Source organism: Chlorocebus sabaeus, chromosome 28 (assembly GCF_047675955.1).
Source record: "Chlorocebus sabaeus isolate Y175 chromosome 28, mChlSab1.0.hap1, whole genome shotgun sequence".
Taxonomy (NCBI): domain Eukaryota; kingdom Metazoa; phylum Chordata; class Mammalia; order Primates; family Cercopithecidae; genus Chlorocebus; species Chlorocebus sabaeus.
The window spans coordinates 17509773-17523580 of NC_132931.1; the positions used below are offsets into that span (position 1 = coordinate 17509773).

Genomic DNA, 13808 nt, shown 5'->3' on the forward strand with positions numbered 1-13808 from the left:
AGGCAGAGGAGGCATTTGTCCTAGTTCTGGCCCATTAGGAAATTGACAGTGGTCTGTCCTATCCCAAATTAAACTGTTTGTCCTGAAACACGGACCTCTCCTTTCCAGCATGACATCCCAGGCACACAATTAGTCTGTTTGGTTTCAGAAGCCTTCAGGAATAGTGGTTGGATTTTTTTTTTTTCCCTTCTTTTAGACGGTTACACAAAGGATGAGGTTATTTATATCTGTGAACACACTGCCGATTAAGCTAAGCGTCCTGTGTAGTTTGTTAAGTCAGGCTGGGCGCACGCGGCCACACTCCCCTGACGCTCGGGGCTGTGCCAGGAGAATTCCAGGGCTCCGGGAGGATGGTATCTGCCACTAGGAGTGCCTTCCTCTGGAGGGAAGAGAACTGTGCCTCTCGAGTTCTGTTGCTGTCGCTCAAAGGGCAAGTGAGATGCCGGCAGGAACCTAGTGGACACTCTGACTATTCCGATCGCCTTATTTCTTGGCTGCCAGTTTGCTGGCGGTCAGTAATGAGGCAAACCTTGGACTCACAGAGCTGGAGGGAACAGCAGGATTCCCGCTCCAGCCCTGCCTCTCACAGACGAGAAGTCAGAGTCCTAGCGGGCAGCCAAGGGTTGGACTTTTCCAAGGCCACGCGGCTACTAAGGGGAGACTGACTGCGGAAAGCTTGGTGTTCAGATGCACACGTGTTGGGTTTTCAGATGTTGCAGACCCTTGTAAATTAACTGCAGGACATGGATTGTGTCGATGGAGACTTGACCTCTGGCTCCCGGAATGTGACAACTACAAAAACCTCAGGAAATATCCTTTCCATTTAGAGATGTCGAGGCACCCGCATCTGCGTTACTTATTTCTGCCTCAACGTCTGCATGTGTAAAATGGGGATAGTGAGAAGTCTGGTCTGTGTGTTCACACAGTTGTTATGAACATCGTATGAAATGACAGATGGAAGTGGTGTTGAAAATGACAGGTGCTGGACAGGATGAGGGGATTCCGGCAATGATGATGGCAATGAGGATGGCGGTGGTGGTGGTGGTGGTGGTGAAGTCCTGTCAAAGGTTTAACTGTCTGGAAGCTGAGTGACTAGAACACCAGGGAAAGCACCTCAGAGGGGACATCAAGCCGGAGCTGCTGCAGCCTCGTTTTCCTAACATGAGGGGCATAACCACAGCTGTGGGGATGGAACAATTTTTCTAAATTCCAACCTGCTAGCATACGGACCTCACCAGATGTTGTGCCCTGCACGGGGGAGGCCAGCCAGTGGCTCTGGCCCTGCTGCGAACAAGCCCTGCATGCAGGGACCATTCCGCCTCGATTTTCAGAAGAGCAGAGGGCTGCTTGGACCACGAGATTGGAGAGGGTGACTGTGCCAGGATGGGTCCTTTGGGGCCGCAGAGAGCTGGAGCTGTGCACTGGGGCGCTGGCTTCCTTGTTGTTCTGTGGTCTCCAATGGGGGCCTGGAGCCGCAGCATGGGTTCCATGGGTTCCCGCAGCTTGGCTGACCCGTCTTGGGCTGCTCAGAGACTCTGGTCAGGATTTGCATCTGACACCCAGCTGTGCCTCCTGGGGAAACCGTGTGGGGCTGGCAAAGGTGACACTGGCATCCATGGCCATGACCGCCCAGAGGGCCTTATCATCATCTCCAAACCTCGCAACTCAAAGGCCAGGGAGCTGAAGACGCCCGAGAACCCGTCACCTGCCCCAGATCACTCAATGGCACGCAACAGAAGCCAGGCTGAGCCTGCACAGTTCCAGCTTCACAGCTCTGTACCGAGATGCCTGGTGGGCCACCCCTCCCTGGGCAAGTACTTCACTTCTGTCATGGGCCTGGTCCTTAAGCCAGGGATGGGGGTTTTGGATGCTTCTCTTCTCTCTGAAACCCCCGTTGTCATTATCTAGGACCAGCGACACCCACACTCCCATTAGCCCTCACTCCAAAGTCTGAACTTTGACCCCAGGGCAGAGTAGGGCAAGGGTGGTGTTCTGAGGAGCTGCCAGGGGCTTCACCTGACACCTGCCTCCCTCCCTACGTTCAGGTTCAGCCAGGCAGGGCTGAGACGGGCAGCCTCCAAGATGAAGGCGGCTGGGCGCTATGGAGGCTGGGCGGGGGCTATGGGCAAGTGACCGACTTTTCTGGCTGTGGTCTTCCTCTGTAAAGCGGGATCATGGTCTCCCCTCACTGGGTGACTGTAGGGACGCAGAGCTGACCTATGTGACCATCTGAGAGACAGAGGAAGCTCGGCCAGCCTGGAGATTACCGTCTCGTCCCCTCCACCCTCTTAGGCATTGGTGCAGGCTCCAGAGCCCTTGGACACGGAGGGACTCACTCTAAGAGCCCCACTCCACAGCCTGGAGTGTGAGCTCAGCAACAAGGGACCAAACTCTGGGCCGATGAGAAGCACAAGGCAGGTGTCCCAGGTGGCCCTGCCCAGGCAGGGCCTGCAAACCCGACAGGCCCCAGGAGGGCCCAGGCAGGACACATGGTGAGGGTGCGGGACTCCTGGGGTGGCTTCGAAGCCCTAGGATGCCCATCTGTGTGACTGTGGCAGTTTCCTTGTCTGTAAAGAGTGGGTGAGTCTGTAACCGCAGTCATGAGGACCCTGGAGGACCCACAGGACACCGCTGCTACTGTCAGTGCAGTGCAACCCTCTCCCATGCTGAGCCCAGAGCTCCAGTAAATACCTGAGTGGATGGATTCTTGTCTTGTCCCAGGCATGCCCTCCCGTCTCCCCATCAGCCGTCACTAAGGAAGCACAGCACTCGTGGTGCCATCCATCTCCCTGCTGCTTTCGAGAACACAAGGGGACGCAATGTCCCTCCAGCCCTGGACACCTGAGGCCGGCCCAGCCCTCCTGCACATGGTCCCTCCCCATTGCCAGCCCACACGTCCAGCCCACCCCCCAATCACCCCTGCCTCGCCAATCCCTGGGTCCTGGGGTGTTCAAACCAGCCCAGGAAGTTTGAACTTCCTGAAGATCAGACTCCAGGAAGGGGCTGGGGGTGGGCCCTTGGAGGTGGCTCCAGGATCCAGGAGTTCTGGGATTCCCAGCATGGGGAGTGTCAAAAAGAAAGGGGGCCTGTGCTCTCAGGGGTGCGCCTGCTTGGCCCACACAGACTCCCCACTATCTGGACAGGAGCTGGTTGGAGGCGGCGGGGGAGGAGTCCTCCTGCTCTCTCAGTACCTGTCAACGATGCAGGCTGTGGCCTCGTGGCTGATGGATGAGGAGTAGGTCTGCCACTCGCCCCGGGGCAGCTCTCGCACCTGCACGGTGAAGTACCGGATAGGGGAGGCCCCATCGCTGCCCGGGACCCACTGGAGCCGGAGGCTGCGCGCGGTCACTTCTGCCTGGGGTACCAGGAGCTCTCTGGGGGGTGCTGGCCGCTCTGCAACCAAATGAGGACAGACCAGGGACATGTGAGAGGCTGCCCTTCCCAAGGAGGATCCCCAGGAGATCACTCTGTTGCCAGGCTGGAGTACAGTGGTGTGATCTCAGCTCACTGCAATCTCTGCCTCCCGGGTTCAAGGGATTCTCCTGCCTCAGCCTCCTGAGTAGCTAGGACTACTAGCATGTGCCACGACACCCAGCTAAGTTTTGTATTTTTAGTAGAGACAGGGTTTCACCATGTTGGCCAGGATGGTCTTAATCTCTTGACCTCATGATCCGCCCGCCTTGGCCTCCCAAAGTGCTGGGATTATAGGCACTGTGAACCACCACACCCAGCCAGGCAGCTGTCTTAAGGCTGACTTTGGATGCACTACTTGTAGAGACCAACAGACACGAACAAAGCCACATAGGGGTCCCTAGGCTGCCAGACCACCAGGCACTGTGTCTGTGATGACTGCTGGGTCACAGGGTCTTGGGGGCTGCTCCAAGCCCTGTGGTGCCTTTGGTCTCTCTTTTTCTGACGTTGGGCTCAGTCCACCTTTAAAGCTGAATTCCCTCCTTCTTGCAGTCACCCAGGGCCTAAAGCATCTATGGCGTCTACTCAGTGCTGCTGTAGGTGAGGACACCTCTGGGCTGTCACTGCCTCTGGTGTCTGCAGTAGCTTGGATGGGGGACGTGGGGTGCCCGGGGCCAGGCCCGGCCTGGAGTGCCCATCGTCTGCCGCTGCTGTGCCTCCGCACCCCATCGATTTCAGCAGAGAAGCCCTGCAGCGGGAGGAATAATTGTTTAATTGTTTATCATGAAGATTATTGATTCTGATTAGAATGTGTGGCGTGTGTAAAGTGGTGATTGATTGTTGGCCCGCAGTGGCGGGTGTGGGAGGAGGGCTCCGGTCTCACTTTATCAGCACTTGCCTCTGTAAGCACACAAGGTGGCCCAGAATATCCCATTTCAAAGGCTCTCTTGGACTTAGTGGTAACTAGCAAGCCTCTTGGATTCCCTCTCCCTGAGCCACGAGGATGGAGGAGGGGGGCCCCGATGGAAAATCTCCGAAATCTCTGGACCCGATTATCAGGTGGCATAGTGTGGGGTGGGACAGTGGGGCAGGACCGCGGGGCGGGACTGTGAGGCGGGACACGGGGAAATAAGGGGACCTGCTGTGAGACCGTGTCTGTGATGCACCTGCACACGTGCCTTGCTCGTGGGAGGGGCACAGTCAATGCTTAAGATAAATGAACCATAAAACCACACGAATACATTAGAGAATGAAGTCAAAATGTTTGCTTGGGGGAGCCATTACCATCTTCCTGAGAAGCCTTGAGTGCTGATACCCTGGGCAGCAGGGCGATGGGGGCGCCCGTTTCACAGGGTACCTCTTCCATGTGCTTTAATTGCAGAAGCACCTCGGGTGTCTGTGGTGACTGAGGGCTTTTGTCTCTCCAGCTAATAACATTAATAATAATGATAGTGGTAGTGGTGATGGAGGGGATGTGCTTTCATTGAATGCTATGGGAGGACAAAAGGCAGGGGCTCACACCTGCAACCCCAGAGCTTTGGGAGGCTGAGGCAGGAGGATCGCTTGAGCCCAGGAGCTGGAGACCAGCCTGGGCAACATAGTAAGACCCCCATCTCTACAAAAATTAAAATAATTAGCTGGATACGGTGGCTCATGCCTGTAACCCCAGCACTTTGGGTGGCCAAGATGGGTATCATGGCAAGACTCTGTCTCTTCAGAACATAATTAGCTGGGTGGTGTGTGTCTGTAGTCCCAGCTACTGGGGAGGCAGAGGTGGGAGCATGGCTTGAACCCAGGCATTCTAGGCTGCGGTGACCTATGATCACATCACTGCACTCCAGCCTGGGCGACAGGGCTGTGTGCTCCAAGTGTCCCTGCAGCAGTGCCTGGAAGCTCCCTCCTGTCCTCATTCCCACAAGGTCCCTGGGTCTGGCCGCGATGTCAGGACCTGGAGTGGGAGCCGGGGCTGCTGAGGTGAGGGTCCTGTGGCGCCAACCCTGGGCGCTGAAAGGCCCGAGGACATGCGCGGAGCCCACTGAGAAGGGCGCCCGCTACAGACTCATGGGAAGAGTTGGCCTCATGGTGTCGGGGGGGATCCAAATCTCAGCTTTGCAGTTGTGTGTCTGGGCAAATTAATAAAACTCTCTCATTTTCCTCCGTCTCATCTTTGGTAAAAATCGGCGTTAATGACATACTGCTCCGTGGGCTGCAAGGAGGATAGGCCAAGTGCAGTGCACAGAGCACTGGCCCCAGTGTGTGAAGCAGGGCCCTGCTCGCCCCAGCAGTTATCATTGGAAAGTCAGCCATTTGGAAAACTTACTTACTGAACAGCTGCTAAGCAGAGGACATGGGTTTAACATCAGAGACTGGGGGCTGCCTTCGGGGAGCTCACCCTCAAATGTGGTGACTCTGCAGTCTTGCCCCAGGTACTCAGACTCTGTGAGCAACGTTGCTCTCCTTAAACCCGAGACTGTCTCACGTGTCTGAGACAGCAGGTGTGAGGCTGAACGTGTGAATGAATGCTCACGTGTCTGAGACAGCAGGTGTGAGGCTGAAGGTGTGAATGCAATGCTCACGTGTCTGAGAGAGCAGGTGTGAGGCTGAAGGTGTGAATGCAATGCTCACGTGTCTGAGAGAGCAGGTGTGAGGCTGAAGGTGTGAATGCAATGCTGTTTGATAGCGTGCCCAGCTCCGTGTCGGCTCAATGGGTGCTTTGTAAATGCTCACATCCCTTCTCTTTCTATGAAGGGAAGGCCGAAGCCTCCCAGGTACCCCATAGACTCCAGAAGGCCTGACTGAGGCAGCAGTGCCCGCCACGTCCGCAGTACCCCTGGGTCCCCCAAGGTCTTACCTCTCTTCTCGGTGGTGATGACTGTGGCCTCCAGTGGCTCCCCCCAGCCCTGCCTTGTCTTGGCAGACAGCCTGAAGATGTATGCGGACTCCGGGGCCAGATCGGTGGCTGTGAACTGCCTCACTGTGGCGCCGACCTCCACGGTGGTGAAGGTGTGGGGGCTGCTGCTGGCCAGGCGGTAGGCAATCTGGTACCCTGCAGGCAGGCGACACGGGAGACAGCTGCTGAGCCACTCACCCACAGCACAGGGAAGCCCTGTGCCCACACCCTGTGCTGACCCCTAGAGTAGAAACCCCGGCAAGGCCATCTGTCTCTTCACCATTCCTGGAGGTCATTGCCTGTGCACTGAAGGGTGGTCTTGGGGCTGTGATGAATGGTGGGGTTCCGCGTGGATTTCCCTATGAGCTTGTTTCCTGCTCCATCCTTCACCGGAACAAGGTGTGAACATTGGTTCATCTTTCCTGAGGATGCTGGCACACGGCGAGCATGCCACAGGGACCCGGTCCCACCCTGCTCCCCACGGGGCTGCAGAGGGCTGTGCCTTTCCAGTCTCTGCCTCTCCCTCCCTCCTACAGTCTGGCTCTCCCACTCCTTCTCTTAGGAAGTCCTTCTGTTTAATTCTTGCCAATGGCAGCATGACCTGCCCAGGCAGGACAGCAGCCCCACAGCTGCCATTCCTCCTTCCCTCCTTCGTCTTCCCTGTCTGCCTGCACCTCTGACCCCCGGCTCCCTACAGGGACCCCGGCAACATCCACCCAGCCCCTTCTGGGGCCCCACCCCTCCTGAGCAGCTCCACCAGGGCAGCTGTGCTTATAGAACCCCGCTGTGCTTCCTAGTTGAGGGACGGTTCCTGGCTTGCTAAGTTCCTCAACTGGGAGGGGCTTGGGGCTGAGCAGCCGTTCCTTATTAACGATCACCCCTGTCCACTGGCCGCCCCAGGCTTCCCCCGGCTGGCGTCTGGAGGAGCCTTGTCAAGTCTGCAGCTCCAGTCTGCACCCTGCCTGGCTCAGAGACAATGTGTGGTCCGGCGGCTGAGCTCCTGTGCTGATTGAAGCCAGAAATAATGGGGCGCTGTGGCTTCCAAAAAAATTAATAACCGTTGGTGTTAAACAAGGGAGGATGCATAGGGGGAAGAGTCGCACCCTGGCCTCACCAGTGCTGCCTCTTCGTGGAGTGGCCTCTGCACTGGGGGCTCACCCTCTGTGGGGAGGAGCTGCTGAACGACCCCACGCTGCCTGCCCCCCGCCCTCAGCCTCTGTTCCGGGTCAACCCCTCCCTCTCTCTGCTCTTCCTGCTCTCGGGTCTCTGGCTCATGGACGACCGAGCTCACAGGCATGCTGCCAGCTCCTGCGCCTTGTCACTCATCCAGAGGTTTAACGAGTCCCTCCCCAGCCCACCATCTGGGAGGTGGGAGGACAATTACACAGAGGTCAGACTTCAAGTGCATCCTTGTATCAGGCCCCAGGCATCACCGATCACTGTCAGCATCGTCATCACCAGCACACAGACAGGGACACACGCCCTGCCCTGTCCATGACACCACCACCTCTAGGCCCAGGTGTCTGCCAGACCCTGAACTTAGGTCCCCAGAGTGGCCGTCACAGCCATTGCCCTGCCTCCAACGGACAGGCTATCCTCTCCACAATGGGGACTGGGTGTCCCAAGACTTCCTGGATGTGGCCCTGCTGGCCTCAGGCCTCCGACAAGGGTGTCCCTGCTCGAACCCTGTTCCTTCCCAGTCACTGACCGACCGAGGGCAGCCTACAGACGGTGGCCAGCTCTTCCCCCGGGCCTCCCCTTCTGCCCGCAACTGTGTAGTGAGAGCTGGGAGAGGCCCAGCTCTTCCCCCAAGGCCTCCCATTTCCCCACCCCTGCACAGTGAGAGTAGGGAGAGGCCCAGCTCTTCCCCCCAGGCCTCCCATTTCCCCACCCCTACACAGTGAGAGCTGGGAGAGGACCAGCTCTTCCCCTTAGGTCTCCCCTTCCCCTCACCCCTGCACAGTGAGAGTAGGGAGAGGCCCAGCTCTTCCCCCCAGGCCTCTCCTTCCTCCCACCCCTGCACAGTGAGAGCTGGCAGAGAGCCAGCTCTTCTCCCAGGCCTCCCGTTTCCCCCACCCCTGCATAGTGAGAGCAGGGAGTCTGCTGTGCGCAAACAATGGAAACCCAGTCTGAGGCTTTGGGGCTCCTGGCCACCCTGCACCCTGACGGTAAGGAAGGCGTGACCACAGCGGCTACACCGCTGGGCACATCCAGACAGAGACCCTGCTGCATCCCTCCAGCACTTCCCACGTCAGACCCTGACCGCAGGCGTGCCAGGAAGCACACGACGAGGATGAGGACGAGGCCGTGAAGCTCAGAGAGGGGTCCCCAGCGAGAAAGTGATGAGGGAGCCGGGCTGGAGCCCCGCGGGTGCCTACTCTTCCTGGGGGAAGTAAACACCCACGCCGATGCGTGAGCAAAGCGAGAGCATCCCCTCGCCAGGCCCCAGTTCCTCGGGACCACGGACCCCAGGGCCCACCACGCAGAAGCGTCCTCTCCAATAGAAGCCAGCGGGCCCCTCGAAGAAGGACACGCCTTTGGGGGCGCACCTCTGGGCTGGAATCCCGCTCTGCCAATCATTCGCTGTGTGACCGTGGATGAGCCGTGACGCCTCTCCGAGCCTCAGTTTGCTGGACTCCATGGTGCAAGGAGATGACAGGACACCTCACGGGGTGCCAGGAGGTCTCTGGGGGCTCACGGCGGTGACGACGTGGCTGGCACAGCCATGCCTGGTTGCTCCTGGCTTTAATATTATTACGAAACAATCGTAGTCACGACTTCTCCCTCCTCCAGCTGGTAGGACACCTTCCCTAGCAGTCCCTCGCCCTGTAGTGGCCGGTATGACCACAGAGTTATCATTCCTCACACAGTCTTCATGGAACCTCCTTCCCAGGACCTATCTACAGGCACCGATGTGCGGTCGGCGCCTTAGGCCCTGCGGTTCCTGGACAGGGTGGTGAATGCCCCATCAGAGGCAGCACAGGGACCCAGAACAGACACGGCCGAGCCCCCAGCCGGGGCCTGAGGAGTGACACCCCCAACTTTGCAATGCCTGACTGGCTACCTTTGACGTGTGCTCAGCACTGAGCAGACCACAGAGCAGGACTCCCTGGGTCGGAGTTTCCCCATGAAGTGTAAATTCCCCAACAGAGTCCTGCTTCCTCGGGGCCACGAGAATGACCCTAATTCTAAGGTCTCTGGCGGCTGCGTTCTGCCTGGAAAAAGTATCTTTGCCCACAGAATCAATGTTCATCTTGGAGACCTTCTAGGCTTAAGCTGCCTTTTGTCTAAAGACATTCAATATTCTGTTGCAGTTTCTTGAGATGTATAATATTCACATGGCTCAAAAATCATGCAAAAGTGCCAGGTAAAGAGTGCAAAGTGGCCGGGCACAGTGACTCACGCCTGTAATCCCAGCATATTGGGAGGCTGAGGAGGGTGGATCACTTGAGGTCAAGACTTTGAGACCACCCTGGCCAATATGGTGAAACCCTGTCTCTACTAAAAACACAAAACTTCAGCAGGGCGCAGCGGCTCACGCCTGTAATCCCAGCACTTTGGGAGGCTGAGGTGGACAGATCACAAGGTCAGGAGTTCGAGACCAGCCTGACCAAAATGGTGAAATCCTGTCTCTACTAAAAATACAAAAATTAGCCGGACATGGTGATGGGTGCTTGTAATCCCAGCTACTCAGGAGGCTGAGGCAGGAGAACAGCTTGAACTCGGGAGGCGGAGGTTGCAGTGAGCCAAGATGGTGCCACTGCACTCCAGCCTGGGTGACAGAGCAAGACTCTGTCTCCAACAAAAACAGAAAACAAAACATAAAAAAATCCAACATACACAAAACCAAAACCATCAAGAATGAAGTACAGCCTGGTGTAACTTCAGGCATTTGAGTATCGCTCCTAGAGATGAAGAGATACGAATCTTTCCTAAAGCAGCAGAAATCAAGTTTGCATTAAAAACAGATTCATGTGTGTATGCGTGGGTTTCAGCCTGCTCCCTCCACACTGTCGAGGTGGGATTACCTCACTGATTGTGCAGTGGCTGAAGAGATTTCTTCTTCACAGTGTGAAAAAACATGCCTATCCCAGTCGGGCGTGGTGGCTCATGCCTGTAATCCTAGCACTTTGGGAGGCCGAGGCAGGTGGATTAAAAGGTCAGGAGTTCAAGACCAGCCTGGCCAAGATGGTGAAACCCCACTTCTACTAAAAATACAAAAATTAGCTGGCCGTGGTGGTGGGTGCCTGTAATACCAGCTGCTCGTGAGGCTGAGGCAGGAGAATCGCTTGAACCCGGGAGGCGAAGGTTGCAGTGAGCCAAGATTGCGCCACTGCACTCCAGCCCGGGCAACAGAGCAAGACTCTATCTCAAAAATAAAAACAAAAACATGCCTATCCCTAAGAGCGAAGAGAAGCTCCGGCTGGAAGATGCTCGGAGGCCTGGCCCCAATAGGTGACTAACGAGGGACTTACCCGGCATCCCTGATGGCCCGGAACATGCCATTCCTACAGATCTCACCAGCCTACCTGAGTTCCCTTGATTTGTTACTTAATATGTTGGAGAGTTGTGTGTGATTAAGACTTCTCGCTCAAAATCCACATCGCCTTTCAGTGACTATGTCTGAATTAATGAGGTGTTATTTACTTTCAGGAGCAGGGCATGGTTACAGATGTGTTTTCATTATTGTTTAATCTTTACTGTTTCACCATGTTTTATCTCTGCTCAGATTATTCCATTGCTAGAGGTAATAATCCTGAGATGAAATGAAGATGTTGTTCAAAGGCATGTCCTGTGGGTCACAGGATTTGGGGATTATGTAGGAACCGGTTTCTTCTTGCCAAGCCGTCTGAGGTTTACTTACAGACCCTCCTATCTATCAATGGCCCCACCTGACTCTTCTGCCCTCCAGGGTGAGCCTTGCCCTTGGCCATGCCACAGACTACACAGGCTTCCATTACATGGTTATGTAGTTGCCCCTTCACCACCCCACGTGGGCCTCACCTCACCTGCCTTGAAGGATACACTGCCTCGGATTTGTGGACTGTTTCTCGTGTGTGGTTCCTTGCCTCTCTCTCAGAAGCTCTTGACTGGACAGTAGGGAGCCAGGAGACCTGGGCCCTGACCCAGGCCTCGGGCAAGTTCTAACCTCTGCCTGATTCTCAGTTCTCATCTCTTGCTATTAATCATTTTTTAAAATTTAAAATAGAGATGGGGTCTCGCTATGTTGTCCAGGCTGGTCTTGAACTCCTGGGCTCAAGCGATCCTTCTGCCTCAGCCTCCCAAAGTGCTGGGACGGCAGGTGTGAGCCATTGTGTCCGGCCTCTATTCATCTTTTTTTTTTTTTTTTTTTTGAGACGTTGTTTTGCTCGTTGCCCAGGTTGGAGTACAATGGAGCATTCTCAGCTCACTGCAACCTCTGCCTCCTGGGTTCAAGCGATTCTCCAGCCTCAGTCTCCCGAGTAGCTGGGATTACAGGCACCCACCACCACGCCCAGCTAATTTCGTATTTTTAGTAGAGACAGGGTTTCTCCATGTTGGTCAGGCTGGTCTTGAACTCCTGACCTCAGGTGATCCACCCACCTCGGCCTCCCAAAGTGCTGGGATTGCAGGTGTGAGCCACTGCGCCCGGCCTTTGGTAATCATTTTTCTATGCATATGAGTACTCAACAAACCTGGATTTCCACACTCAATATGAGTTTTTCATTCTGCGATTTCTGCACAAGATAGCAAAAGCATGTTTTCCCGTTAGAAGCATGAATTTTAATGACTGCTTAACAGTGCACTGTGTGGGCAATGCTGCTGGGCCGAAGGAGGAAGGGGGGAGTTTGCAGTGGGGTCGCCCTCCCCTCCCCTGACCTTTAGGATGCAGGCCTGGCAAAGCCCCCGTGAGATAATGTATGCAGATTGCAAAGCACAACGCCATCCCTGCTAATTGCAGAAATCTGGGTTCTTCTTTTCTCTTTGATCTGGTTCCCTAGGCACTGGAAGAAAATTCCTTGGCCTCTGAGTTCTCTTTGTACCTTCCTATTATTTGCCCTAAAATAAAGATAATATCACCTGGTTGCCACACCACGGTCTGCTGAACATAAAGATGAATGTCTATAGCTCACCTTCACATGTTTAAAAAGTCCTAGACTCCATGGACAATAGAAGACAGCTTTTTTTTTTTTTCTGTACATAAATGGCACAAAGGAGCAGCTGAGTAATAGTCCTTGCATTTTTAGAGAATAATGATAGATGATGTTCAGAGATAAGAGCGTTTCCGTGGAAAAGGCTAGTTATGTAATTACAGTTATAGCGAGATCAGAAACACTGGTGTGCCGAACTTCAGCGACGCAAGGCCAGAAGACGGTGGCGTATGCGAGGGAGGCATGAACAGGCCGAATGAATAGCAGCAGTAAAATGCGGCCTGCAAGGAGCCCTGTTTTTAAGGGTATAGGTGAATTATGATAATACAGGCATTAAAAGGAGCAAGGCCAAGTATGAGACACATTGATCCAAACAGAAGATTAAAAACATAATGAGAGAGGCTTGAGTGGGTTTCTGAATGCACCTGGAAGACGGAGGAGGCACTGCGCATTTAGACAATCAGAATCCAGAAAGGGACTGCGCCACGGGCCTGAGACAAGTTCCAGAACAGTCCACTGCTCGAAACACAAGAAGGTGGCACTGAGGAGCTAAGGCTGGATGCTGGAAGCCTTGTAGGCATCTCAGCTCCGGGTCAGCCTGAAGACTGACGCCGCAGAGCTATACACAGAGCGATTTGGGGACTTCTGTCTGGAGGTTTTAGGTGGCTGCAAAGCCTTTGAGATAGAGTCTCGCTCTGTCACCCAGGCTGGAGGGCAGTGGTGCGATCTTGGCTCACTGCAACCTCCGCCTCCTGGGTTCAAGCCATTCTCATGCCTCAGCCTCCTGAGTAGCTGGGATTACGGGTGTGCGCCACCACGCCCAGTTAGTTGCAAACCTTTTATAAATTGTGCACTTCCCTGGGAAACAAAAGGCATAGTCTGAGAGTTGCTGTTCAGTGAGCATCACCGGGGCCCCAGTGCTCAGGACCCCGAAGCACGACCATCAGGGGCACGTGCTGCTGATCTCTCTGCAGCTGCTGTTGGTGGGCGAGTGGGTTAGAGAACCCGCAAGCCACTGAATTGCCCCAGGAGGCCCATGCTGGCCGAGCCTAGATGCCGTGGTCTGTGGGTTTTGCAGCTTATCTGTCCGAGGGCTGGGGATCAAAATGCTGAATCTGCAAACAGGGATCACATTTGCTGGAGCTCCCGATTCTCAGCGGAGTTCCCGCACACCCTTCGTCATAAGCTTAAAGGTAAATGTTAGGCCTTCCTGCTGGCAGGGCGGGATCCCACATGTCTGGCCAGGGCAGGCCCACATGGGTCTGAAGAGCTCACGCATCATCACGTGAGCATAACAGCAGTCAAGGGCGTGTGACGTCAGCTGGGGGGTGAGGGACGGATGTCTGTACTCAGGGGCCTCCAACCCCATCCCCGCA

At 55.4% G+C, this 13808-nt stretch overlaps 1 protein-coding gene across 4 annotated transcripts in view; it reads right to left on the reverse strand.

The window, feature by feature from the left end:
- SDK1 (sidekick cell adhesion molecule 1) overlaps nt 1–13808 on the reverse strand; it is a 972135-nt gene that overhangs the window by 114923 nt on the left and 843404 nt on the right. For all 4 annotated transcript variants that reach the window (XM_008018820.3, XM_073012858.1, XM_073012857.1 and 1 more), the window contains exons 29-30: nt 6263–6457; nt 3192–3393 (exon numbers count right to left, since the gene is read on the reverse strand). In XM_008018820.3, the coding sequence (XP_008017011.3) occupies nt 3192–3393; nt 6263–6457 (397 nt within the window). The remainder of the gene's footprint in view (nt 1–3191; nt 3394–6262; nt 6458–13808) is intronic.